Genomic DNA, 26,241 nt, shown 5'->3' with positions numbered 1-26,241 from the left:
TGATTTCTGGCCTCATTCAGTGGGTTAGGGATCGAGCATTGCCTTGAGCTGTGGTGTAGGGTGCAGACGTGGCTCAGATCCCGAGTTGCTGTGGCTGTGGTGTAGGCCAGCAGCTACAGATCCAGTTCAACCCCTAGCCTGGGAACCTCCATATGCTAAAGGTGTCGCTCTAAAAAGACAAAAAAAAAAAAAAAAAAAAAAAAACCAGAAGTCAAAGACTGGCCTTAAAGGTGAATGGAGCCATACCTTCTTGCTTTTTGTTAAGAGAGATGTACAGAGATAAAGATGGGTAAATTTATGGATATTAGGTAGGAAACCAGAGGGAAAAACAGGAATTTCACGAGTGGCTTAATTTCATTATAAAGTGAAGGTTGTCATTCAATGAAAGTGGGAAGACTGTGTTTTGGTGCCAAAAACTTGAAGCATGGTAAGGTTTGGATCTCCTGCCAGAGGAATGAGTAAATATAATGGGAAAAAAGAGAAGCAAAAGGACTGCTCAGCAGAGATGAGAGTGCAGGTGATTTTAACACTTTCAAATCCGTAGTCAGGTCTTATTGAGGTTATATATTTTTCTCTAGCAAGGCTGGTATCTGACAGAAGGTTTATGCTTGAAAGAACAAGAAGCCAGATGGGTTACAGAGGGTATTGTTATGAGGGATTAATAGCAGGTTCCCAGATGACTAGAAATCAGCTGTCACCAATTAAACATAAATAGTAATGGTAACATCTTAATTCCACATTTTATACTGAAAAAGTTGATTCATAGAAGAAGGGAGCTAGACACTAGAAGTGTCTGTAAAGAGCAGGTGTTAAAAGAGCAGGAAGCAGAAGTAAATACGAGTAAAGTTAGAATGGATCTCGCACTGCTCTCAGTGTCAGTTTCACAGTCTGTAGTGGTAATATTTCTGTGTAACCACCTACATTTTTTGGAAATTAAATGACATCTATCTGGGCATCCTATGCCGCCCTACCCCACAGCCACAGCAACACAGGATCCAAGCCGCATCTGTGACCTATACCACCGCTCACGGCAATGCTGGATCCTTAACCCACTGAGCAAGGCCAGGGATCAAACCTGCATCCTCATGGATCCTAGTCTGGTTCATTACCGCTGAGCCACGATGGGAACTCCCCCTAACAATATTTTTAGAAAACCTCTAAGGTAGAATAATTAACTAAAAAAACTATAAATGAAACTTGAAAAAGTAGCTTTTAGAGTATTTTACTATGGTATTATTAAATTGGAAGGAGTTAAATTATTTTAAGACTGATATTCTGAAAAATGCAAATATCTGACAATCTGTTAAACTCTTAGAACATAAGGTGCACATTCATTTAGTGACCCTGCACTGCACATCAAGCAGCACTGTGTCCTGGCCTCTGCATCCAGCTAATGGTGAAGACAGAATCCCTGTGACCAAGAGTTTATATTCCAGGAAAAATCTCAATTATTTAATAACCTCATCTCAAAGTATTAATCCAACAGTATACACAGTGATCATTTAAAGTCAGTGAGGACTGGAAATATATATTAATGAAATACACATAACAATATCTTCAAGAAAAAAGTTTTCACTATTTAACCAGTGAGTCTGTATGATACATATTTATGACAGTCCCTTGATAAGCAAAACATAAAAAAGCATGTGAATAGTTCTAAAATTTACATTCTCTTGGCTTTCCTTGAGGGCAAACAGCATACACAGTTAAGTACCTCTCAAGTATACTAACCTGGCAGTGCCATCAGATGATGCGGTAAGGATGTAGCGGTCATCGTTTGACCAGCAAAGATCATAAATGATATTAAGGTGGCCACACAATTCTCTCATGAAACGTCCAGAAGGAATTTCATATACTAATGAAAATATTCAAAAACGAGTAAGTTTCCAAACAGAGGATTCTTAACCCAACAGTAAAAAAAAAATCATAATTTATAGTGATTTGTAATCACTGCTCTAAGATTATTACCAAAGATATTTTCAGTATAAAAAATGTCAAAGTCTACATAAAATAATTTTTCACCTAATTTAAACATAATACCTCAAATTTTATAATATGCTACAATTAGCAATTATCCTCATCTCTTCACAGCAATTCTCCTGATAATCTTTGATAATCAATTTATTAATCAAATAACTTTTACGTCACAATTCACTTCAAGGATTCTATAATTTGGGCTTTCATGAATAAGATGTTATCAGGAAAAAAAATCAATCGAATTCCAACCAAAATTTATTCAAAGCAATAAGAAACTGTGCTGTGCTATCAGAAAAAAATTCTAATACTAAAAATGATAGACACAGTAAGGGAATTAACAGAGATCTAATCTGATAAACCGAGCATTGTGGTATTGCTGTCATGCACACAATTAAATCTTCTAGCACAAAGTTTCCGAGTCTCTACTTCCACCTAGTGGTAAAACCAACTGCTCTTTAAAATACTAAGTAGTTGACAGTAAATTAACTATAATAGAAAAAAACAAAAATCTTAAAAACTAAAAAACTAAAAAACTAAGCAGTACATAAGAACTAGGACAGCAAAATAAGGACTTTCAGAAAATATGCTTCCCTATAAAAGCAATGAGAACACTGGCAAAAATTGCCAAAATTAATTTTTTCAGAACTCAGGAAGTTAAACAAAGCCTTGCAACAATCTGAGGAGTATTTATTCAAGAAAAACAGCTAAATCTTTGTAAGAACACTGAGCTTTGTTGTGTTTTAACTTGTCTGTTTCTCATTCCCCTCTCACAAGCTCCAAAGTAGCCTTAAAAACCAATAGCCTTGAAACTCAAAGAAAACCAGCAGCTTATCAATAAGGGGATGAGGCAGAAGAGGCCTGAAGATCTCCAAAGCCCCATCCCCAAAACTTTTTTTTTTTTTTCCTTTTTGGCTGCACCTGCAGCATGCAAAAGTTCTTGGGCTAGGGATCAAACCTGTGCCACAGCAGCAAGCCAAGCCATTGCAGTGACAAAGTTGGATCCTTAACCTACTGTGCCATTGGGGAACTCCTTCCAAGACTTATCACTGTTAAATGGCTTGATGGTCCCCTGAAAAGCTCCATCCTCAGAGCTTGGCTTTATTTGACCTGGCTCTGTGCATGCTCTGTGTGAAGATCCCTAACCCTAGGGTGCATGAGATAATCAGTAGTGTAGCTGTCTGACGAAGGGATACTGGGTGAGGCTGAGAAGAGGCTGACCAAAAAAACTTAAAAGGAAAACCTAGGAATGAAATGTTCATAGAGGACTATGACAAGCTTCAATATATTCCTGGGAATCTAGAAGGACAAACAACCAGGAAAGGTTGTATGCATATATGTGCAAGAAAGACCTGAAAAGCACTATCTCTTACTATGACTGCCCCAAGGAGGCACTGTGCAAACAGGAAGTGAAGCTAAGGCAGAGCTGTCAACTCCCACTTTAACATTGAAAATGCCTCCCAATACACACACAGAGTCCTTTGGCAAAAGACCTGTTCACTCAAGACATCTGAAAATCCCTCTAACCATTTAGCTGATGGCTAAGCTAACCAAGCAGAGACTTCAGGGGCAACACCTGACAAAGAATAAAGACTACAGAATTAGTTCAGGAAAGTCACTATACAATCAACAACAATAAATCCCAGGTAAGTGGATAGACCAGAGTAAGGGGAAGAATATGATTTCCAGAGTTGCCTCTTGTGATATTTTAAACATCATTTTTAACACAAAATTACAGAGACACACAAAAAACCAAAACAGGAAAAGTATGGCCACAAACCGGAAAAAAAAGCAGTCAATAGAAACTGTCCATGACCTTGGTTTCCTCGATAAAGATTTTAAATCCACTCTTCTATATGTTCAAAGATCTAAAGAAAACCACATCTAAAGAATGAAGGTGTGAGAATGATTTCTTACCAATTAACAGATTATTTTAGAAAGACTAAGAAGAAATCCTAAGAGTTGAAAAGCAATAACCAAAATGAACAGTTTACTAGAGGCCTCAACAGCAGATTTGAACTGTCAGAATAATCAATAAACTTGAAGACAGGTGGAGTTTTCTTGTGGCACAGTGGGTTAAGGACCTGACATTGTCACTGCTGTAGCGTAGGTTTGATCCCTGACTCAGGAACTTCCAAATACTGTGGATATAGCCAAAACAAACAAACAAAAAAAAAATCAAAAAACACCTTAAAGACAGGTCAATTGAGCTTTACAGTCAGAAGGGCAGAAAGAAAAAAAAAATGAATAAAGGGGTGGAGACCTCTGGGACATCAAGTATAGCAATAAAGAAATGATGAGAGTCACAGAAGACAAGAAATAGAAGGTGGCAGAAAGAATGTTTGAAGAAATAAAGATGAAAAACTTCAAAATGTGTGGAAAACACTGATCTACATATCGTACAAGCTAAATGAATTCACAGTAGACACATCATAATCAAACAACCAAAGCCAAGATTGTTTTTTTGAGATTTAAGCAGTAAATCATTCAAGCATTTTGAACAAGTTTTTCTCAAAGCATAAAGTAACATGTATTTGTCACAGAAATGTTAAAAACATATAAATCAAATGACTAATTCTTTCACTGTCCAGTGCACAGTGAAAAGAAAGAAACCACTATTAATATTCTGGAGTAGATTTTCTAGGAATCTTTTTTGCCCAATGCAGAGGTTTTAGTGAGTTTTAAAAAAAGCAGTCACAATCAAACCACAAAATAACTTTGCATGTCTTAAAGTGAACACTATTTCATTAAGAGAAATAATTTTTAATAGATGCTATTAGTCCCTGCTAGGAAAAAAAAAGTCAGCCAAAGAATAACAAACTATGTGAAGCTGAGGAAATTCAACACAATCTAGTGCTTAGGGCAGATGCCCATGAAGAGCTGGTTACTTCCTGCTGAGATGAGCTGGCATTATTAACTAGGCAAGAAATAAGGGAAAGTACTTAATGCCCTAAGTCTAGAACAGTACAATAATGACTACTTTAAAAAAAATCTCTAAAGCTACAGAAATTACTCTTCTTTTTAACATGGTTTCCTCAATTTTTTTGTCTTTGATTTTTCTGTCTTTTCTAGGGCCACACCCGAGGCATATGGAGGTTCCCAAGCTAGAGGTCTAATTTGAGCTGTAGCCACCGGCCTACGCCAGAGCCACAGCAACGCAGCGGGACTCAAGCCGAGTCTGTGACCTACACCACAGCTCACACCAATGCTGGATCCTTAACCCACTGAGCAAGCCAGGGATCGAACCCGCAACCTCATAGTTTCTAGTCGGATTCCTTAACCACTGAGCCACAACGGGAACTCCAGTTTCCTCTATTTTTTAAAGGCAATTAAGGAGTGGATTTTAGGCTTCTCTGTTGACCTATTTAATGAGAATTCTTCATCTAGATACTCCTGAGCCTATTTATTATCTTAGTGTCTAACAAATTTGAGGCCTTTCATCATCAAATTATCACTTCTATCAACCAACTAAATCTGGACTAAAATTTCCAAGAGATTCATTAATCCTTTATGCTGCCAAATTTCTATATTTAAAGTTGAAAATGCTTTAAAAACCTTCCTGAATGTTTTAAAAATAAATTTATCATCCTTTATTTGATCATTCTCTTTCTACTTCTGGATATACATTGTATAGAAAAAAGTGTAAAATTATTATAAAAAACTGCTACCTTACTTGAAGAAACTTATTTTAATTTAGTAGTACTGGTGAGCTGCTCCAATTAAGATTTCAATGAATTTTAAAAAACAAAAATTATCTTCCATATAGGTTCAATCAGATTAAACAGATATAATTATCACTCACAAATAATTGGATATCCATCCCGGCTGGCACAGGCTGCTGCTAATATCCTTCCGTTGTGGGAGAAAGCAAGACAAAAACATCCTCGCTCTCCTGCATTTAGTGAGAAGAGGTGCTTGTTTGGGATACGGCAAGCCTGAAAAACATACATTTTATGAATATGAATATGAATTAAGAAATGTTAAAATCCAGAGGTTAGTTGTTAATCTCAATTACTGCAGTAGTGGAGTTTCCAGGTTTTTTTGAAAGTTCCTTTACTGTGATGCAGAAAACGAGAAAAGCAAGTAAGCAGAATGACGGAAAACCATAGTAAATTACTTTCAAAGCAGAGAACAGTTTCAGATCTCCATAAAATCAAGTGAATTTATAACTAAAGTCCAACAGCACTGATCAGCTAAAGTAGGAATAGAAAATTTCAATATCTGATACTCTAAAACTGCTTTTTGGTATCGTCACAAAAAAAAGAATGCAACTGATGCGAAAGGTCCTCAAGGCACTGTATGTTATTCTCTCTATATTACTAGGTTTGATGTATTGAAAAATGACTTTAGGAAGTATCTGTAAAGTTGGCCTCAAAAAGAAAGTCAAATATGAGAACAGGCTTGTGGCTGCCAAGGGGGAGGGGGAAGGACGGGGTGGACTGGGAATCTGGGATTAACAGATGCAAACTATTGCCTTTGGAATGGATAAGCAATAGATCTTACCGTATAGCACTGGGAACTATGTCTAGTCACTTATGATGGAGCATGATAATGTGAGAAAAAAGAATGTATACATGCATGTGTGACTGGGTCACCTTGCTGTACAGTAGAAAATGGACAGAACACTGTAAACCAACTATAATGGAAAAAATAAAAATCATTATAAAAAAATAAAAAAAGATATGATATAAAACACAGAAAGTGAAAAGGTCTAGGAAAATAGTCATTCTTAGGTATATCCTGAGTGTATAAAATGAACCACACCACTCTTTATGGAAACATGTAAAAGATTTACAAAACTGTAGCAGTAATGCTTCTTACCACTGCAAAATATGCTAACTACGTAAGAACACTTTAGTAAAAGTTTAAATATCGCTCAGCTTGCAGTAAAAGAATACACACGTAACTATCTATCAAAAAAAATGTGATTCAGGAGGGAGCCGGGGGCTATAAAAAATTTCATAAATCCATACTCTGTGGATTTATGGGCTAAACTGTGTCTCCCAAAATTCATATGCTGAAGCCCTAACCTCAGCACTTCAGAATGTCACAATATTTGGATATAAGGTCTTCAAAGAGCTGATTAAGTCAAAATGTGATTGCTAGGGTAGAGCCCTAACCTAATAAGACTCGTGTCCTAAGAAGAGGAGGAGACACCACAGAAGAACATGCAGAGGAAGGACCAAGAAGAGGCAGCAAGATGCCAGCTACCTGCCAGGCAAGGAGAAAGCCCTCAGAGTAACTAACCCTGCCAAACCTTAATCTTGGGACTTCCAGCCTCCAGAACGAAGAAAAAAAAAAAACATGTCTGTTGTGTAAGCCACCCAGTCTATGATATTTTTTAAGGCAGTTCTGGCAAACTAGTCAAACTCCCCACGTCCCCAAAGAACTTGTGATAGTGACTTTATGTACACAATAGGCAACCTATTATTATTTATTAAGTGAATTAAGACAAGATTATGGTTAAAAACAAGGATAATATAAGAGTTTTAAATAGTGAGCTATTTCCCCTAGGGGCTGTTAGAGTTTTTAAGGTAAATAAGTAAATATCTAAATAAATCCAGTGTCATTTAGCGAACACCTCACCTGCCCAGGCAGTCGTTTCCACTTCACCACTTCCTTCGAATCTTCTAATCCAGGTTCTGTGTCTACTGAACTTGGCTCATGGTGTCGTTCACAATACACTGGTTTTTCTTCCTGAAGAGCCATCATAGAACGGTAAGATGGCTTTATCTAAGTATGTATAGAAAATGAGAAAATACATCCTTTTAATTTGTATTTTTTCATATATATTTAAAAATATATGATGTTGATATTTTCTTTTCTAGAACACATGGGCTTTAAAATACTGAAAACAAACAATATCATATGGAAATGTTTTTAAAATGTAATCCAGGAGTTCCTGTCATGGTACAGTGCAAATGAATCTGACTAGGAACCATGAGGTTGCAGGTTTCATCCCTGGCCTCTCTCAGTGGGTTAAGGATCTGGCCATGAGCTGTGGTGTAGGTCGCAGAGGCAGCTCGTATCTGGCATTGCTGTGGCTGTGGCGTAGGCTGGCAGTTGTAGCTCCAGTTAGACCCCTAGCCTGGGAACCTCCATATATTGCAGGTGCAGCCCTAAGAAGAAAAAAAAAATGTAATCCAGAAAAATTCTACTTCTCTTTGCACACCTTTCTAAATAAAATGAAGGATGCTTGAAATTATAATCCAAAACCAAAAGGCTTAAAAGTGGGAAGAGACAAAATAGAACTCCAATAGTTACATGAAATGGTTTTAATAACTCTGTCCCTTTGTTTCCATCTCTTCATCAGCACCTACCAGATGTTATGTTAGGGCTCTGACACTGTAGTGTGGTAATCTCTGGCTTAAAACTAGTAACATAGTAATCACAAAACATTAGTAACATTAGTAATCACAAAATTAGTAACATAAAGAACAGAAGTCTTTCAAACCCTCCATTTCTTTTTTTTTTTTTTTTTTTTTTTGTCTTTTTGCTATTTCTTGGGCCGCTCCCGCGGCATATGGAGATTCCCAGGCTAGGGGTCTAATTGGAGCCATAGCCACCAGCCTACACCAGAGCCACAGCAACGCAGTATCCGAGCCGCGTCTGCAACCTGCACCACAGCTCATGGCAATGCCAGATCGTTAACCCACTGAGCAAGGGCAGGGACCGAACCCGCAACTTCATGGTTCCTAGTCGGATTCGTTAACCACTACGCCACGACGGGAACTCCCAAACCCTCCATTTCTTAAATCAGATTTAACTCTGCTCAAACCAATGCAAACCAATCCTGTGGTCACAGTTTATAATACCAACCACTGAATATGCAACTGACCTTAAATGCCTTATAGCAATAAGACAAGAGCAAAAGTTTCAATTCATTTTAGGACAAATGCTTTGCTAAGTTATTCATAATTTTAAACTAAACAGAGGTAGAACTATTACTTATTGATTATTTGAATAATATTTTTTAAATGTGCCTGTAATTAATGGATCTGGGCCAAAGGTAGCATAATTGTGTTTTTGTAAATTGAGTTTTATCTGAACACATTTAAATCCATTTGTTTAGTTATCACCTACATATGTCTGTGTAGCTACTTTCACGTTACAAAGGTAAGGTTGAACAGGTGCAACTGAGATGGTATAGCCTGCAAAACCTAAAATATTTACTGTCTGATACTTTATGAAAAATATCTGTTAATCCAGCTTTAAAGCATTCTTTTACCTTTCATTTTTAAAAAACAGTATTATTTAAAATAACATTTTTTCCTAAAACTGAAATCTACATTTAGTACTTAAAATTAATTATGTTTAAATACCAGCTATTACAGGCTCGATACATAGTCTCTGAAGGTACCTTTCCATTTTAAAAGTCTATTAAAATAATTCTAGATATATTTTTAATAATTCTGATTTTTGTATTTTAGAAACAGAAACATGTCACCATTTAGTCTTAACAACAGAAGATATATTTTTGCAGTGCTATTAACTTACACATTCTGGAACTTTCAGTCCTCTTACAGTTACATACAATGTTGATGGGTAACGATTTCTTGGACATTTGGACCACCACTCAAAAACCTCAACGACATTCGACTGAGATCGAGGCTTAGTAGGTGGGTAATACAGCTGCAAGCGAAGTTTTGAATTGATGTTTACATTTCCATTGGCTCCTAGAAGCTTAAAACAGGAATTCAAATGAAACATTACCTTCACTGAAAAGACGTCCAATAAACAACAGTATATAGTCAAAAACTCATTTTAAAAAATTCATATGGGCTGCTGAAATTTCTTAGATTTGCTAAGTGAAGGAAAGAACACTGACACAGCTGGTGAAGCTCAGTTCCAGGTCATTTTGCCAGGGTAATCCAATTGACTTTTAAAATATCTTCCTGATGGCTGTCATTTCCCCTGTACAAATTCATACTGTTGGTAAAGCATTTTCATTACTGTGGCAGGTGTTACTTTGCAGAAAGGAGGTGACCAATACACATTAGTTTGAAATAATAATGACAAAAATTAAAATACAAGGAGTTTCCATTGTGGAGCGGTGGAAACAAATCTGACTAGTGTCCATGAGGATGTGGGTTTGATTCCTGGCCCTGGGTCAGGGATCTGGCATTGCCGTGAGCTGTGGTGTAGGTCGCAAACATGGCTCGGATCCTGTGTTGCTGTGTGGGCCAGCAGCCATACTCCAATGTGACACCTGGCCTGGGAACTTCCATGTGCCATGGGTGCAGCCTTAAAAAGCAAAATAAATAAACAAAAATAAATAAAATGCATATTATTTAAACACAAGTTTTCTGTCTGTTCAGCATTAGTATTATCAATGGTAAACTTGCATGTTTCAGTTTTTAAAAAGTCAAAATTATTTCAAAAAAATAACTCAGATAAACTCATTTGAAAAAAAAATTTCAGTCTTCCTTTTTAAAAAGGTCCATTCAATTTAAAAAACTATTAAATAAGACAACTTACGTTTAAGCTAAATATCTGAAGACTCATAAGAAAAATAATCTCATCAGCTCAAAATATATCCTCTTTCACTTGAATAGAAAATACCTCTACTAACCTTGGGTCCTTCATAAATTAGTAGTGACAGCTGGGAGCTTTTGCAGCAGTTCAGGCAGAATATGAAGGTGACAAACTAGAAAAGTAGGTACTGAGTACAGGGAACATGTTTAATAACTGCTACTGACTCCTGCAACTTGGGAAGTTAAACTGGGAAGAGTCAAGAAAGATTCTAAGGCATTGCTGTCTAACAGAAGCTTTTGTGATGATGGCACACTCTCTATTTGTACATCCAATACAGTATCCACCAGTCACATATGGCTTTTGAGCACTTAAAGTCTGGCTAGTGCAACTGTGGAAATTAATTTTAAATTATATTTAATTTTACTTAAAAAGTAGTATCATTTTTAGAAGACAATGATTCCCTAGATCCAAAATCATACTTTCCATAAGTTGTTTTAATATTCACCAGGCAATTTAGTTTATGCTAGTATCGTGCTTAGCATGAATAAACAAACAACTAAGATCCAGCCAAGATCATGCCACTGTGGTTACAAAATATATAATGTGGAATTTGAATAAATATTATTTTTTAGTTTAAAAGAATAGTCATATATGTGCTGAAAAAATTGAAAGTGCCCCTACCTGAAAATTAGGATAAAGTTTCATTTACAGCTGGACAAAGGTCCTTTGGGGTTCATGTGGACCACTATAAAAATTTCCCAATTATCTAGGCCATTTCTGAAACCAATGCTATAGCTATTAAAAATCTGCATTTTAATTGGATTCATGCCCTTTCTCAAAGACAGATCTTTCCCAGTCACTGTTTCTATACATTTATTAATTTCCTCGGTGGATATTCACAGAGCACTTTCTATGTGCCATTAATATGTAGGAAGCAAATGCTATTATGGAACAGAGAGTTTCAAGAGTGCTACATTAAATGTAGAGAGATCTGGTAAAATAATGACTAAAATATGCTCAATAAATTGTCCAAAAGGAGTAACCGGTGACTTGAAAAGCTTAACCAAAGAGAGATGTAAGTTTACAATAGAGGAAGCACACAGAATAACATACCCTTGATTTATGATTTCCATTTACACCAGTGGTATAAAACAGATAAATAAAAATCCATATGACACTTAATAGATTAAAATGCTGTGGTATACACTGCTTCCCAAGTGCAGTTTGTAGTGCAGTTCTGCACAAACCACAGCATAAAAGGAATGAAAGCAGTTTCTAATAAGGCCACAAGATGGCAATGTTACTATGTGACAGTGACTTTTTCGTTATTTTTGCTTCTTTAAAAATTTAGTTTGAGAGGGGGTCTAGAAGAAGGTGTAACAAGTTATAGAAGGGAGTTTTTGAAGGTACAATGGACCAAAAGATTCCTAAGACCATGTTAGAATTAATTACGCCCTCATCACACAACCTGGCTGCCATTCAGCAATTAGATTGCACCTCTTCTAAGGCCTCTCTCTAAATAACCCCCAAGGTGGATTAAGTGCCTCATTTGGGTTTTCACAGCAGATGTGGTATATAATCACACAATCATGTAGGTAATATGTTTATATAGCAACTCAACTAGAGGGCAAGAACAACGTCTAACTTACCTGTGAATGCCCTATACTTAGCAGAGCACCTGGCATTTCATAGACACTTAGTATTTGTTGAATGGATGGATGCTCACATGGAAAAGTTTTATAACACAAAACAAGTTAATTACTCAGATTTTCATAACTCAGAGTTATGTTTAAACTGAAATAAAGGGTACAATAAATAAAAAAATATGAAATTAAAACATTAGTCTATCCACTTCTTTCATCTCTGCTGACACATCCTAGTCAAAGACACCATCATTTTATATCTAGATGACTGCATTCTACCTTGATTTCCACTATAAACATTCAATCCATTCCCCACCTAGCAAAGTAAGCTTTCTAAAAAAATAAATGATTATTTTATCCTTTTGTTTAAAATCATATAGTGGCTTCCCATTACTCTTTAAAAGTCTGTAGTGGTTCCCTGTTGCTATAATGGCTCAAAGACCTTGTATAATTAAGACCCTGTCACCTCAGAAAGCTCTTCAGGCACTATTTCCCCCTCGGGCTCTGTCCTCTAATTCAAGGGCCTTTTTTGGTTACCCTGGCATTCCATGCTCCTTCCGACATCCAGGTCTTTGCAGAAACTGTACCCTCTACCTAGAACTCTCTTCTGTCCACTACTACCATCCAGCTAATGCTCAGGTTCAATGTCTCTTCTGTAAGAACCTTTTCCTGACCCTGAAGGATGATTTCACCATCCACCTCATTCCTCTTGACAGTATTTGGAAAAACTGTAATAAGTGATCAACTGTATAATCCATCATTTTATGTCTGTTTTTCTTCTAGAATGTAAAGTCCTTGAGGTTAAACAGTTTATCTTTGCTCACTCACTAGAACAGTGGCTGGCACATAAAAACGGTTTAGGAAATTTCTGTTGAGTTGAATAAATGATGGCAGGGCTGTGTGTATCTTTTCCAATGCTGGATCCTTAGAGCCAGAAAGTACCTGGCATACCCTAGGCACTCAAAAAAAATCTTTAAGGATCTGAATGAGTACCACCTGAGCTTGAATCAATAATTCTTTACCACCGCAATCGCACCTTATCATAACTCCTTATATGAAACCAAATAGACTTGGGAAAGAGTAGCCAATCATATCTGAAGCTTATTTTAAAAGTTTTTAGAACAGATGAAAAGCATACCTTGAGAAATGCCCAGGCGATCTTCCGGAAGCCGCATTCCTGGTTTTGAACTTCAGAGTTATTCCTAATTTCATCCATGCTTAAGAAATCAAGAATCTGTAAATAAGCATAAAAAATTACTTCACAGAATACTAGGCTACCTAAAATGTAATAGTTTCTAGTAATATTTTATTCAAGTTAAAAAATCTTCCCTTAGGGGAAAAACATTTTTATCTCACTTCACTCACTTTTAAATTAATTCATCCAGTATGTGAGGCCCATTTTTTGATCACTTCATCTTTTTCAATAAATCCTGAGATTTATTTAAAATCCAAGACAAAGTATTAACTACCATGAATAGAGTCTAGCAGAAAGACACCAGGCATAGAATTCTTACGCTTTACGCATTTTTTTCATGCTTGAGAGTGGATTTCCAAGGGCTGCTTCTTTAAAGCACTCGTGGTCTTATCTATGGACCCTTCCTTGGACCACCTTCCTCGAGTCCGGTATTTTCTCTTTGGATATATGTTGCCATTAGGCTTCTCAAGAGCATTTCTTTCATATTGCCATCCAGTCTGAATGTTAAAGCACATGGATTTGCAAACAATATGCCACAGAGACTGCATATATTCTAGGTACTTGTCAGAGACCACTTTGAACTTATTGGTGCTTATCAAAAGCTCAGCTGAGATAACAAATCTTCATAGAAGACTGCTAAAAAAATCCCATGGACTATATTTATCCCTCTTGTTTGTATACTTAAACTTGTCTTCAGATGTAATATATTTTTAGTGAAATAAACACTAAGAGTAAAAGAAAAATATATAACAAAGTAAAAAGAACTTATAATCCAGTCACGGAGATGATCAACATTAATATCTAGTTTATAGGTAGCTAAACTTTTTCTGTATTCCTTAATATTGCGTGTTACTCCAAATACAATGCTTTTGCAAACAATTTTCATGCAGTATGTAGTGGATGGCTCTTCAAGTCAATATATACATATGTACACCATCATGTTAACGGCTGTCTAGTATTCTTCCGCATTATAAACACCATAACATTAATAAAAACCATAATTTACTTAACCAAACCTCTTCCTGACTAAAGAGATCTGTTTCCTTAAAAGTTCTGCTATTATAAACAGTGCTTAAACAAATATCCCTAAACACACATATTTGTGTACTTGTCATTCTTCTCTTAGGAGAAATACCTAAAAATAAGATAACAATTTAAGGATTTCTGATGGATATTATCAAATTGTCCTCAATAAGCCCCTAAAAAAAGGTTGAAATCAAAAATTAGCTTTGCAGACAAAAACTTAAGAAGCAACCAAAAGTATTTATAATCCCACAATCTAGCTTTCTTGAAATTTAGTAATATTGCTAAAATGAATATAAAAGAACATTATGATAACAAAAGACAAATTTCTATGACAAAGAAACAGTACCTTGGTATAACACATATATCATGTTTGGGGAGTTCCCGTTGTGGCACAGCAGAAATGAATCCAACTAGTACCCATAAGGATGCGGGTTCGATCCCTGGCCTTGCTCAGTGGGTCAGGATCCAGAATTGCTGACAGCTGTGGTGTAGGTCGCAGACACAGCTCGGATCCCATGTTGCCAAGAGTTGTGGTGTAGGCTGGCAGCTGTGGCTTTGAGTCGATCCCTAGCCTGGGAACCTCCATATGTTGTGAGTGTGGCCCTAAAAGAGAAAAAAAAAAAAAAAAAAAAAAAACTTTTTTTTTTTTTTTTTTTAAAGCATGGCTTTTGCAAATCATACAACAGAATCACAGATGTAGACGATGGACTATTCATACCATAAACACACATAGATCATCTGAAAGTTAAGGATCATAAAAACAAGTAACTCTAGAAAATCAATTACTGTCTCTGGCCATGCCTTGCTTTTCCCAGGCTAAAATCCTCTCTTGCTTAAACTGGAGAGAGGTTTTCTCTACTTTCCTTTGCTTATGGAGGATAACATGAAATAGATAAATGTGCTATTGTAAGTTTAAAGTATCTTTAAATACCAATTACCTTCATTTAAACTTAGAATAACTTTGGGGTAATCACTCTATACTCTGAACCTTGATTTCCTTTGGGTAAAAAATTAAGAGTAACAAGGTAGCTAATATCTAAACTTTATTAAAAACTCATATAATGCAACAGCAAAAAAAAAAATCTGATTAAAAACTAGGCAGAAGATCTGAATAGACATTTTTCTAAAGATACACAGATGGCCAACATGCACAGGAGAAGATGCTCTACACCATTAACCATAAGATGCACATCAAAACCACAATGGGATATCACCTCACATCTGTCAGAATGGCTTTCATCAAAAAGACTGGAAGCAACCAGTGGTGGTGAGGACCTGGTGAAAGGGGAACCCTTGTGCACAGCTGGTAGGGATATAAATTGGTGAGGCCACTGTGGAAAACAATACGGAGGTTCTCAAAAGAGTAAAACTAACATATGATCCAACAATTTCACTTTGGGTATTTACCCAAAAAAACCAAAAGCACTAATTCAAAAATGAGTTGTTTGTAGCAATTGTTCACTGCAGCATTATTTACAATAGCCAAGATATGGAAATAATTTGTGTCCATTGACAGATGAATGGATAAAAGAATTGTGGTGTATACATACAATTGAATATTATCAAGCTACAAAAAAGAATGAAATCTTGCCATTTTGACAACATAGAAGGGCGTTATGCTAAGTGAAATAAGTCAGAGAAAGACAAATACTGTCTCATACGTGGAATCTAAGAAAACTAACCATCGTAGATATAAGAACAGGTGGTGGTTGCTAGCAGCAGGGGTTGGGGGGTTGAGAGAAATAGGAGAACTAGTTTTTTCTCTCTTTTTTGTGGGGGTTCAAATAAATTTAATCTTTAAAAAAAAGTCAGCTCAAAGACTTTGTATTCCATAAAGCTTTCTCTGACTGCTGACTCTCCAATAACCCTTCACATCTAAGTTCTGCTTCATTTTCGTTACATAATACATTGTATTAGTCAAATGATCTATGTATTTTCACCTTTATGTCTTCTAGTTGTATACAAACTCTTAGGAAGTCTAATACAGTTAAATGAATTTACACTTTGTGAAAAGGGTTAAGAATAGAAGATTGCTTAGACATAGATTAATCACTTCAGTTAATAGGGTACTGTTGTAAAAATTAAATAATACAGAGTAAATCAAATGGTTAACTACTTGCACTAGGTAAATGCAAATATTGATTGTATCTCCATAGCACACTAAAAACACACTATTCCTAGTGATGAAATTCTCACACTACTTCATTGTATTACTGATGTACTAAAATAATAGCTTATATTTGTGCTATTAAAATAGTAACTAAAATTTAGTTTAAATTGCTCTGCTAAATTCATACCTCAAAGAACAGGATGACTTTAGGGCTCTCATCAAAATCTCGAAGCAAATAAGGAAAGTTTTCATTAAATATAATTTGTTCTTCCCACTCTGGAAGTCTTGATTTTAACTGTTTAAAATCATATGGCTGGGTCATAATAGGAAGAATATAATCCACACTCTCTTTTTCATAGTAAGATGAAACTGGCCGTTCACTGTTCAAAAAGGATATTTTCATTAGCACAATTCTTTATAATTTTGAGAAAGCAAGAAAAAAATAACAATAGAGTGTTCAAGGTAAAGTAACCAGAAATAATAAGTAGCCATGATACCCAATGAAAATTCATTTTGTCTAAGAAATTATAAATTTTATGAGACTTAAAAATGGTAGTATCTTACTGCCATCTTGCATTTACAAGCTATCAGTGTCACAGAAATATTTTATTACTTCAGTGAGTATACCTTGGGCATACAGAGCTAAAGTAACAGCTTCAGAATCTTAAATAAGTTTGTGATAAATGAGTATAATAGATTTAAATAACAAAATGAGAACAAGATTGTAAGTACCTCAAAGTGTCATATTTTCTTTGTATGCTCCCAAATGAATAAGTGAATAACCTTTTTATAATCTTCATGTTTCCCATCCCTGCCATTTTTTCCAAGCAAATATTTTTTTTGAATTCCAGTACAGTCATTTATTTATTACACATTTCATTTGGGCCTTCAAGTACGTATTAGTTATAGCATTAATATTAGGAAAAAATTAAATTCATTAAATTTAAGTCATTTGCCTCACTAGAGGCACAGATAACATTAACTTCAAAAGAAAAATAAAACATTTAGAGCACAACATAAGATGATTTACAATGCATTTTAAATGTCATACATTAGTCATTAAGCTTGGTAGAAACTTTTTCAAATCCCCTCCACTTACCATGAATTACTGAAGGAGTTCCCTTTGTGACTCAGCGGTAAAGAACCCGACTAGTACCCACGAGGACTCGGGTTTGATCCCTGGTCCCGCTCAATGGGTTAAGGATCTGGCATTGGTGTGAGCTGTGGTGGAAGTTGCAGAGGAGGCTCAAATCTGGTGTTGCTGCAACTGTGGCATAGGCCTGCAGCAGCAGCTCTGATTTGCCCCTAGCCTGGGAACTTCCATACGCTGCGGGTATAGCCCTAAGAAGACAAAAACATCAAAAATTTAAAAAATAAAAATAAAAATAAATAAAGTGAATTACTGAATTAACAGATATTCTCCATTTCTTCTGAAAAACATATCAATGGTTGATGAACACCTGAAACTAGTAAACTATTTTCTAATACAAATCAACAGTTCTATTCTCATTGATTGTCAATGGCAGTAAAGAGGACGTTAATAGACAGTTTCAATTTCAAAGGTTGGCTGTGCAATAAAAAAATTACCTATCATCTTTCTTGACATATTGACCAGTGTTCTCATCAACCACATGAATTTTCACCATCGGATGAGAAATCATAAAATCTGATTTAAGTCGATCAGTTCGGTGAATGTAAACTCCCAGGACAAGGTCATCATCAAGCAAACATTTGGGATAAACTGGACTATCTCGGCTTGTTATTTCATGAACACCGTCGCCATCAGTGTCCTCATTATCATCTGAAACTACATGCATGGAAAAAATCAATGTTATAATTAATTTCCCAAAACAATATACTCAACAATAAGTACTGAATTAATATATAATCGAATCTTTGCAATCCATGATTGGCTTTGTTAACAAAGGAACTCCAAGAAAAAAGAAAAAGCTACATAATAGCAAATTACACTCTGAGAGTGAACATTGCATTTACTAATGAATTAAAACAGGGTGAGAAATCTTTCTTTTTTTTCCCCTAATAGGGACCAACAACACAAAAAGAAAAAAACTGAGAGCCAAAGACAACAAAGTAATTTTAGCTAGATATTTTCTAAGTGGAATACATATCACTCAAATCACTTATAACTGTAATTTCTGCTTATGGGTAGGATGCAGTAGGAAGTTGCAGGTCAATGCTTCTGGTAACAACTTGAAAAAGCCAAATAAATTACAAAAATCTTATTTTTAAAGGCATCAGAAAAGTAGAGAAACAATATATAGTGGATGGACTAAAATTCCAGAGAGGGAGAATCAATCAGAGATAAGCTGATGGACTGGCAGCTGTTTGAGTGTCGGGGGATATTTGCTGATCAAGATACAAGCAGAGGACCCAGGCAGAAGGTCACTACTGGGAGAAAGAGTTAACCAGCAAATAGTGGTTGCATGGGATTTGAGTGATAAAATTAGAGATTTGAGGAGCCTCAAACACATGGCCAGTGTGAGAGGCTAAAGAGCAATGAAATCTCCCAGTCTTATGCTACTAGGAACCAATGACCCACCAGAGGGAGGGGCCTGAAATGAAACAGGCAAAGAGGAAGCCCTGAACGGCGTGGTCATTTTATACCTGCAGCCACTTTGCACCTGGGGTCACTTACCAATTCTGGGCGCATCTAGAAGTTGAGAGTCCAGGCGTGGCCCCTGGCAGAAGGCCCCTACTGGGGGACAGAGAAACCAGCAGAGATTGTGGCGATCACACGGGGCTGGAGTGACAAAATTGGAGACTTGAGGGGCCTCAAACACATGGCCAATTTCTCCCTCAAGACATTTGCCAAATTTTGAAGCTGCAGTGGGCAGAAGGCTAAAGGACTAAGCTGAAAACCTGTGAAGGGCAAAACTAAATCTCCTAGTCTTTTAGGGCGGACGAGACAAACACCTGCCAGGCTCTCAATGTGAAACACCTGGAAGGCCACACTCCTAGGAAAAGGGCAAATCAGAGATAGTGTCTTAACCAAAACCACAACCCAGATGTGACTTAGCTCAATTCCTGATTGGCTGAAATCAATTGCCCACCCTGTCTGCCTAAGAAAGAGGAAACCCTCTCCAGCAGAAGATAAAATCATTTGGAGCCTCTGGGATTTTATATACAGCATCCGGCACACAATAAAAAGACATAAAAGAGGTAAGACTATATGACCAATAACTAAGAGAAAAAACAGAAAAAAGAAGCACAGCTTCAAATGATTCAGACTACAGTTAGCACACAAGGACTTTACATAACTGTGATTAATATGCTCAAGAAAATAAACGGAAAGATGGACACTTTCCAAGAGAGGGAGGTGGAGTCCATAGGAAAAAAAAAAAAAAAAAAAAAAACAGGCTTTCTGGAACTGAAAAATATGATGTCTGAAGTTAAGAACTCAATGGATATGTCTAAAAGCATAGTGGACACAAAGAGAGCCATGATTAGTAAACCAGGAGAAAAATGAATATAAAATCCAAGCTGAAGCATAAAGGAAAAAAAAGAACATGGCAGGGAGAATGCAAGAAATGTAGACAAACTCAAAGAACTAATATATGTGAAATTATAATCCGGAAAAAGAGGAAAGAATGGTGAAGAAGACGTAGTCAAAAAAAAACAATGACTAAGAATTTTCCACAACTGATGAAGGTTATCAACCAGTAAACTCTAAGCAGGGTGAATTCCAGCAAAGCTATATTTAGCCATAGCATGATAAAACACTGAAACCAAAGACAAAAAGAAAACCAAAAGAGCAGCCAGAAGGGAAAAAAGACAACAGTCCTTTCAAAAGGGCATAAATAAGCCTGCAGTTGGGAACAAAAATAATGGAAGCCAGATGACAACTGTATGATTTCTTGAAAGTACTAAAAAAAGATAACTTGTAACCTAGAATTCTATACTAGCAAACATACTTCAAAACTAAAGGTAAAGCATTTTAACAAAAAAATCTGAGTGAATCAGCAGGCCTGCACTAAGAGAATAAACCGAGTTCTTCAAGCAGATGAAAAATGGAAATTAATAAAGGAAAAAGTACACTTGGGATAAATATAAATTAACATCAACTGTACAAAATGGTAACTGTAAGTCACATCTGTGAAGTTTAAAATCTACATAGAACTAAAATAAATGCTAAGAACCTGGAAGGCAGGATCGAGAGGACGCAGAGAAAACACCTGACAAAATTCAAGTGGAGTCAAACTGTCCTAGTGTTTCAGCAGGGTTGGGGCAGTGTATTTTGTTAAGGAGTTAATTCTTATTAGACTATAAAAAGTCAAGAATAAATGTCATGTTATCCTGTATAACTACTAAAAAAACAGTAGAAGAATATATAATTAATAAGTTCATAGAGGGAGCAAATTTTTTTTAAATAAATGGAATAATTCAAAAGAAGACAAGGAGAACAAGGAACATAAAACACTGGATCATACAGAAAACCAACAGTGAGATGGTAAGTCTATGGACACAGAAAGGTTGCAAACAAGAGGATATTTGGGGGAAGGGCAGCAGCATTTCACATTTATTAGGGGCCTGTCATTGATAAGTTCATAGCCTAGGGGCTGAGACCTCACATGTGCTGGGGTGGGGAAGAAAAAAGGTAAAGGCAAAAGAGGAAGGCAATTTAGAGACACTGGCCTAGCAAAAAGGCTGCAAAACAAGCACACATAGGGAGCCGAGGGGGTAGGAGGAGGCATGGAGTACTGGCAAGCTGGGCCTAGACCTGGGCCAAGCACAGATTTGCCATGGACCAGGCACCACCTGTAGGTGGTGACACCAGGCTGGCACCACCTACAGGTTCTCTGTGGATGATGGTAGAGAAATGAGGATGGGAAAAAATGCATTACGCAAACTCGAACCATAAGTAGACCTCAAGGGAAAATGGATTATTAGAGGAAAAGAAGGATACTGCATAACGATTGCTAGAGATCAAATGCTTGTGTTCACCCAAAATTCATATGTTGAAATCCTAACTTCAAATGTGATAATATTAAGAGGTGGGCCCCTGGCAGGTGATTAGGTCATGAAGATAGAGCCTTCATGAATGGGATTCCATTGCTGTAAAAGACACCCCAGGAAGCTCTCTTGCCCCTTCCAGCATGTGAAGACACTAGTCTACAACCAGGAAATGGACCCTCACCAGAGACTAAATCTTGGACTTCCCAGCCTCCAGAACCATGAGAAATAAATGTTTCAGCCAGCTGGTCTATGGTATTTTGTTACAGTAGCGTGATGGACTAAGACAATGATAAAAGTGTCAATTTGACAGGAAGACTTAACAATCCTAAACATTTATGTATTCAACAATATAGCTTCAGAACATATAAAGAAACTGACAGAAATGAAAACAGAGGAATGCAAATGAAAATCAGGAATTTTAATACCCATCTCAATAGGTGATAGAACAAACAGACCAAAAAAATCAGTAAGATGAGCAGAACACAAGAAGTTTGATCTGGAGTTCCCTAGTGGCGCAGTGGTTAACGAATCCGACTAGGAACCATGAGGTCGCGGGTTCGATCCCTGCCCTTGCTCAGTGGGTTAACGATCCGGCGTTGCCGTGAGCTGTGGTGTGGGTTGCAGACGCAGCTCGGATCCCGAGCTGCTGTGGCTCTGGCGTAGGCCGGTGGCTACAGCTCCGATTTGACCCCTAGCCTGGGAACCTCCATATGCCGTAGGAGCGGCCCAAGAAACAGCAAAAAGACAAAAAAAAAAAAAAAAAAGAAATTTGATCTGACTCACATACGTAGCACATCACATACAATGACATCAGAATGCACATTCTTTTCAGTTCCACATGGCATAGTTACCAAATTGATAAGCTGATCATAAAGAAAGCCTCAATAAACTCAAAAGATTGAAATCATTCATGTATGTTCTCTGACAACAATGGAAGATAAAAACGAAAACAGAGGTAACTAGAAAATCACCTGCTGCCTGAAACTAAACAATATATTTCTAAATAACACATGATCAAAAGTGAAACTGAAATGAAAATTCAAATATATTTTATGGAATGATAATGAATATAAAGCACATTAAAAATTTGTGGGATGCAGATAAAGTAGTGCTGAGATGGAAATTGAATGTGTTAAATGCATATAAAGGAAGAAAGACTAAAATCTCAGGAAACCCTCTTATAAAGATAGAAATCAACAGCAAATCAAATCCAAAGAAAGTAGAAAAAAAGAATTAATATAGATAGAAGAAATCACTAAACTTGTACATAAATGTACAATAGATAAAAATAAAATCTAAAGGTTGGTCCTTTAAAAATATTTTAAAATTGAAAATCCCAAGACTGATCAAGCAAATGAGAGAAAACTAGTTACCAATATCAAGGGATACTCTTTCAGCTGCTATAGACATACCAAATTTGAAAATCTGTACTAAATGGACAAATTCCCCAAAAAATACAGTCTATCAAAGTTGATGGAAAATTATGAAGAGTCTGATATTTATTAAAGAAACTAAATCTGATTAAAAATTCTTCACATAAAGAAAATCTTGGCCTAAGAGGCTTTATTAGTAAATTCTTCCCAGCACTTAAGAAAGAAATAACACCAATTTATACAAATAATTGCAGAGCACTGAAAAAGACAAAGTATCTCCCAGTTCTTTTTGAGACTGCCAAAACCTTGATATTAAAAACTCGGGTACTTCAAGAAGGGAAAAGTACAAACCAATCTTTCTCATGACCACAGACATGAAAATCCTTAAAGTATCAGCAAATCAAATCCAGTAATTAAAAGAGTGAGAGCTAATGCATCACAATAAAGTAAGTCGCTCCCAGCCACAAAGATGGCTTAAAATCAAATAAGAATTAACCACATTCATAGAAAAGGGGTGCAAATTATGATTATGTTGATTGGTGCAGAAAAAGCACCTTATAAAGTTCAGTATCTATTCATGATTAAAAAAAACTATAGCCACTTGGGAATAGACAGTAGCTCATTAATCTGATAAAGAGTATTTAGAGAGCAAACATCATACTCAGTAGTGAGATAATTGAAGCTTTCCCTCAAGGCTGGCAGCTAGACAGGGATACTTGTCATTGTCACTTCTATTTCACATTGTAATGGAAGTCCTGGCCAGTGTATCAAGACAAGAATAAGGAATAAGACATAAAAACTGAAAAAGAAGGAATAAAACTATAATTATTAACAGATCTTATGATTGTGTATGTAGAAAATTTAAAATAACACGGATAAATTCTTAAAAGTAATAGATGAATTTAGCAACAACACTGGATACAACGTCAACACAATTTTAAAATACATTTCCACATATATACTAGCAACAAACAGAAAACAAAATTTTAAAAAACAATGCCATTTAAAATGGCACCAAGAAACATCATTTTACAATACATGCAAATATCATGTTGTACTCTTGAAACTAATACAATATTGTCTGTCAACTATATATCCACAAAAAAGAAAAACATCAAACATACAGAAATTAACCTAAGGAGAGACTGCTAAAATTTACAGATAAATGGAGGAGCATAACAATTTCCGGATGGTAAGAATCAATATTTTGTAAAGATATTAAGTCTATTAAGAAAGCAGTTCAAATGTGTACTTCTTTAGATTCACCCAATCTGAATCAAGATCACGAAGAGGGGAGGAAAGAAGAATTGAGAAGCTGCTTCTAGAATTCATACCGCAATGCAAAGGTTAATGAACAGCTCAGGCAATGCTGAAGAAGAAGAAAAACACCTGAGTGCTTTCACTACTAACAGGAAGACCTATAGCAACAAAGACATAGTGGTTTTGTTGGTGCAAACCATCTAAGAAGAGAGACAAGAGAAACTGACTCATTTACAGTCATGCTATTTATGATAAAAATGATACTGCAATGCAGAGGAAAAGATGTCAGTCAGTAAATGGTACTAGGTCAATTAAACATTCATATGAGAAAAAAATGAGTCTGGACCACCACCTATACCCAAACACAGCAATCGATTCCAAATAAACTGCAGATCTAAATGTGAAAAGTGAAACAAAGAAACATCTTTAGGATTTGGGAAAGATTTCTTAAACAAATCACAGAAAGCACTTATCATCAAAGGAACTGGGCTATATAAAATTTTAAAATTCTGTTTTTTAAAAGCTATTAATGAGAAAAACAATAAAACCCATAGTGGGAAGATATTATATATATATATATATATGTGAAGATATTATATATATATATGAAGATATTATATATATTTATATATATGAGAAAAGGCTGCTATCTAGGTATACAAAAATTCTCATAAATCAATTAGAAAAAGGCAGACAATTCCATTTCTTAAGGTACCAGAATACTTGAACGAATTCACAATAAAGGAATCCAAGCAGTTAATAAACATGAATAAGATGCTCAACTTTACTAGTTATCATAGAAATCAAATAAAAGTTAATATGAAATCATCACTAAATGCTCCTAAGAATGACATAGTTTTAAACATTGACAATATAAATGTTGGTGAAGATGCAGAGGAATGCAAGCTCTTGAATACTGCCAGCATCAATTGGTAACCCAAGTTGGGAAAGTGGCAAGTATCTATTAAAGTGAAAAATGCACATACTTTATGACACAGCACCTCTACTCCTAAGAACATGCTCAACAAAATGTATACACATGCTCACCAAAAGATATGACTAGAATGTTGACGGACATTGAAAATCGCCTCAAATGTCCAACAATAGAATTAACTGTGGCATATTCACACAATGGGTATCTACAGAGTACAAAACAGGATTGATGATGCATAAGCTCAAGTGCATGCGACAACAGTATAAATCTCACAAAAATAATTCTGAGCAAAAAAATGCCAGACACAGACAGCACAGTATTTATGATTCCATTTACATAAAGCAGAAGAAAAAAACAGGGAAAAATCAACTATGTGCTAGATGTCAAGATAGTGTTTACTCCTATAGGAAGGGAATTTGTGGGGCTTTTGGGTGCTACTGATGTTCTGGTTCTTGATCTGGATGATGACTTTACAGGCAGGTTCAGTGTGTGAAAATTCACTAAGCAGTATGCTTGTAATATGTACATTTTTCTTTTTCTTTTATTTATTTTTTGGCTGTGCCTACAGCATGGGAAAGTTCCTGGGCCAGGGATGAACCTGAGCCACAGCTGTAACCAGAGCCACAGCATTGACAATGTCGCATCCTTAACCTGCTGAGCCACAATGGAATTTCCACTTTTAAAGAAAAGTAACCACAAAACACTATCAATTGTATCATCTAATGAGTAAGTATCACAAATTCAAAAACTGGCTAACTTAGTCCCAATTTTTGGCCAATTAAATGGAAATTGAAAAGGGAAAAAAAAGGAGATGTAGAAAGTAGAAAAAAGGCAAGAATAAATAAAGAAAAAAGCAATGAGTAGAGAGGAACGTAGAAAGCAAGAGGTAAAATGAAAAGTCAGCAGGAAGGAGAGAAGCTAAATTGGGAGGAACTGGGAAGATAGCATGTTTGACAGAGGGATGCAGCTTTAACAGCTGAAATGTTCATTGGTTGTTGACCATTTATAGCTTTCAATACTGAAAGTCTTAATTAGTTAGAGGCAGGGACATGAAGAAATCTTCTATGCCACAATAGCAGCTACAAAGGCGATGTCATTCTAGAGTTGAATCCAGTCACTAATCAGAGATGACTCAATTAAGACTAACTCATCAGAGACCACAGTTATAAATACATGAATGCTATAATCTAGATGAATCTAAGCATAAGTACCAAATATCCCACATTGGGTTTTTTCGAGTATATCCTTTGGGACTAGATTTTCTTTAAGGACTAAAA

General features: G+C 36.1%; 1 protein-coding gene across 1 annotated transcript in view; it reads right to left on the bottom strand.

The window, feature by feature from the left end:
* AHI1 (Abelson helper integration site 1) overlaps positions 1–26,241 on the bottom strand; it is a 194,193-nt gene that overhangs the window by 144,271 nt on the left and 23,681 nt on the right. Inside the window, 7 exon segments of the mRNA XM_003121183.6 lie at positions 1,732–1,855; positions 5,777–5,909; positions 7,561–7,707; positions 9,472–9,657; positions 13,231–13,326; positions 16,611–16,803; positions 18,011–18,230. Of these exon segments, the coding sequence (XP_003121231.4) occupies positions 1,732–1,855; positions 5,777–5,909; positions 7,561–7,707; positions 9,472–9,657; positions 13,231–13,326; positions 16,611–16,803; positions 18,011–18,230 (1,099 nt within the window).

This window comes from Sus scrofa, chromosome 1 (assembly GCF_000003025.6).
Source record: "Sus scrofa isolate TJ Tabasco breed Duroc chromosome 1, Sscrofa11.1, whole genome shotgun sequence".
NCBI classification, from domain to species: Eukaryota; Metazoa; Chordata; class Mammalia; order Artiodactyla; family Suidae; genus Sus; species Sus scrofa.
The sequence above is the reverse complement of the archived record's forward strand: the minus strand, read 5'-3'. Positions and strand labels throughout refer to the sequence as shown.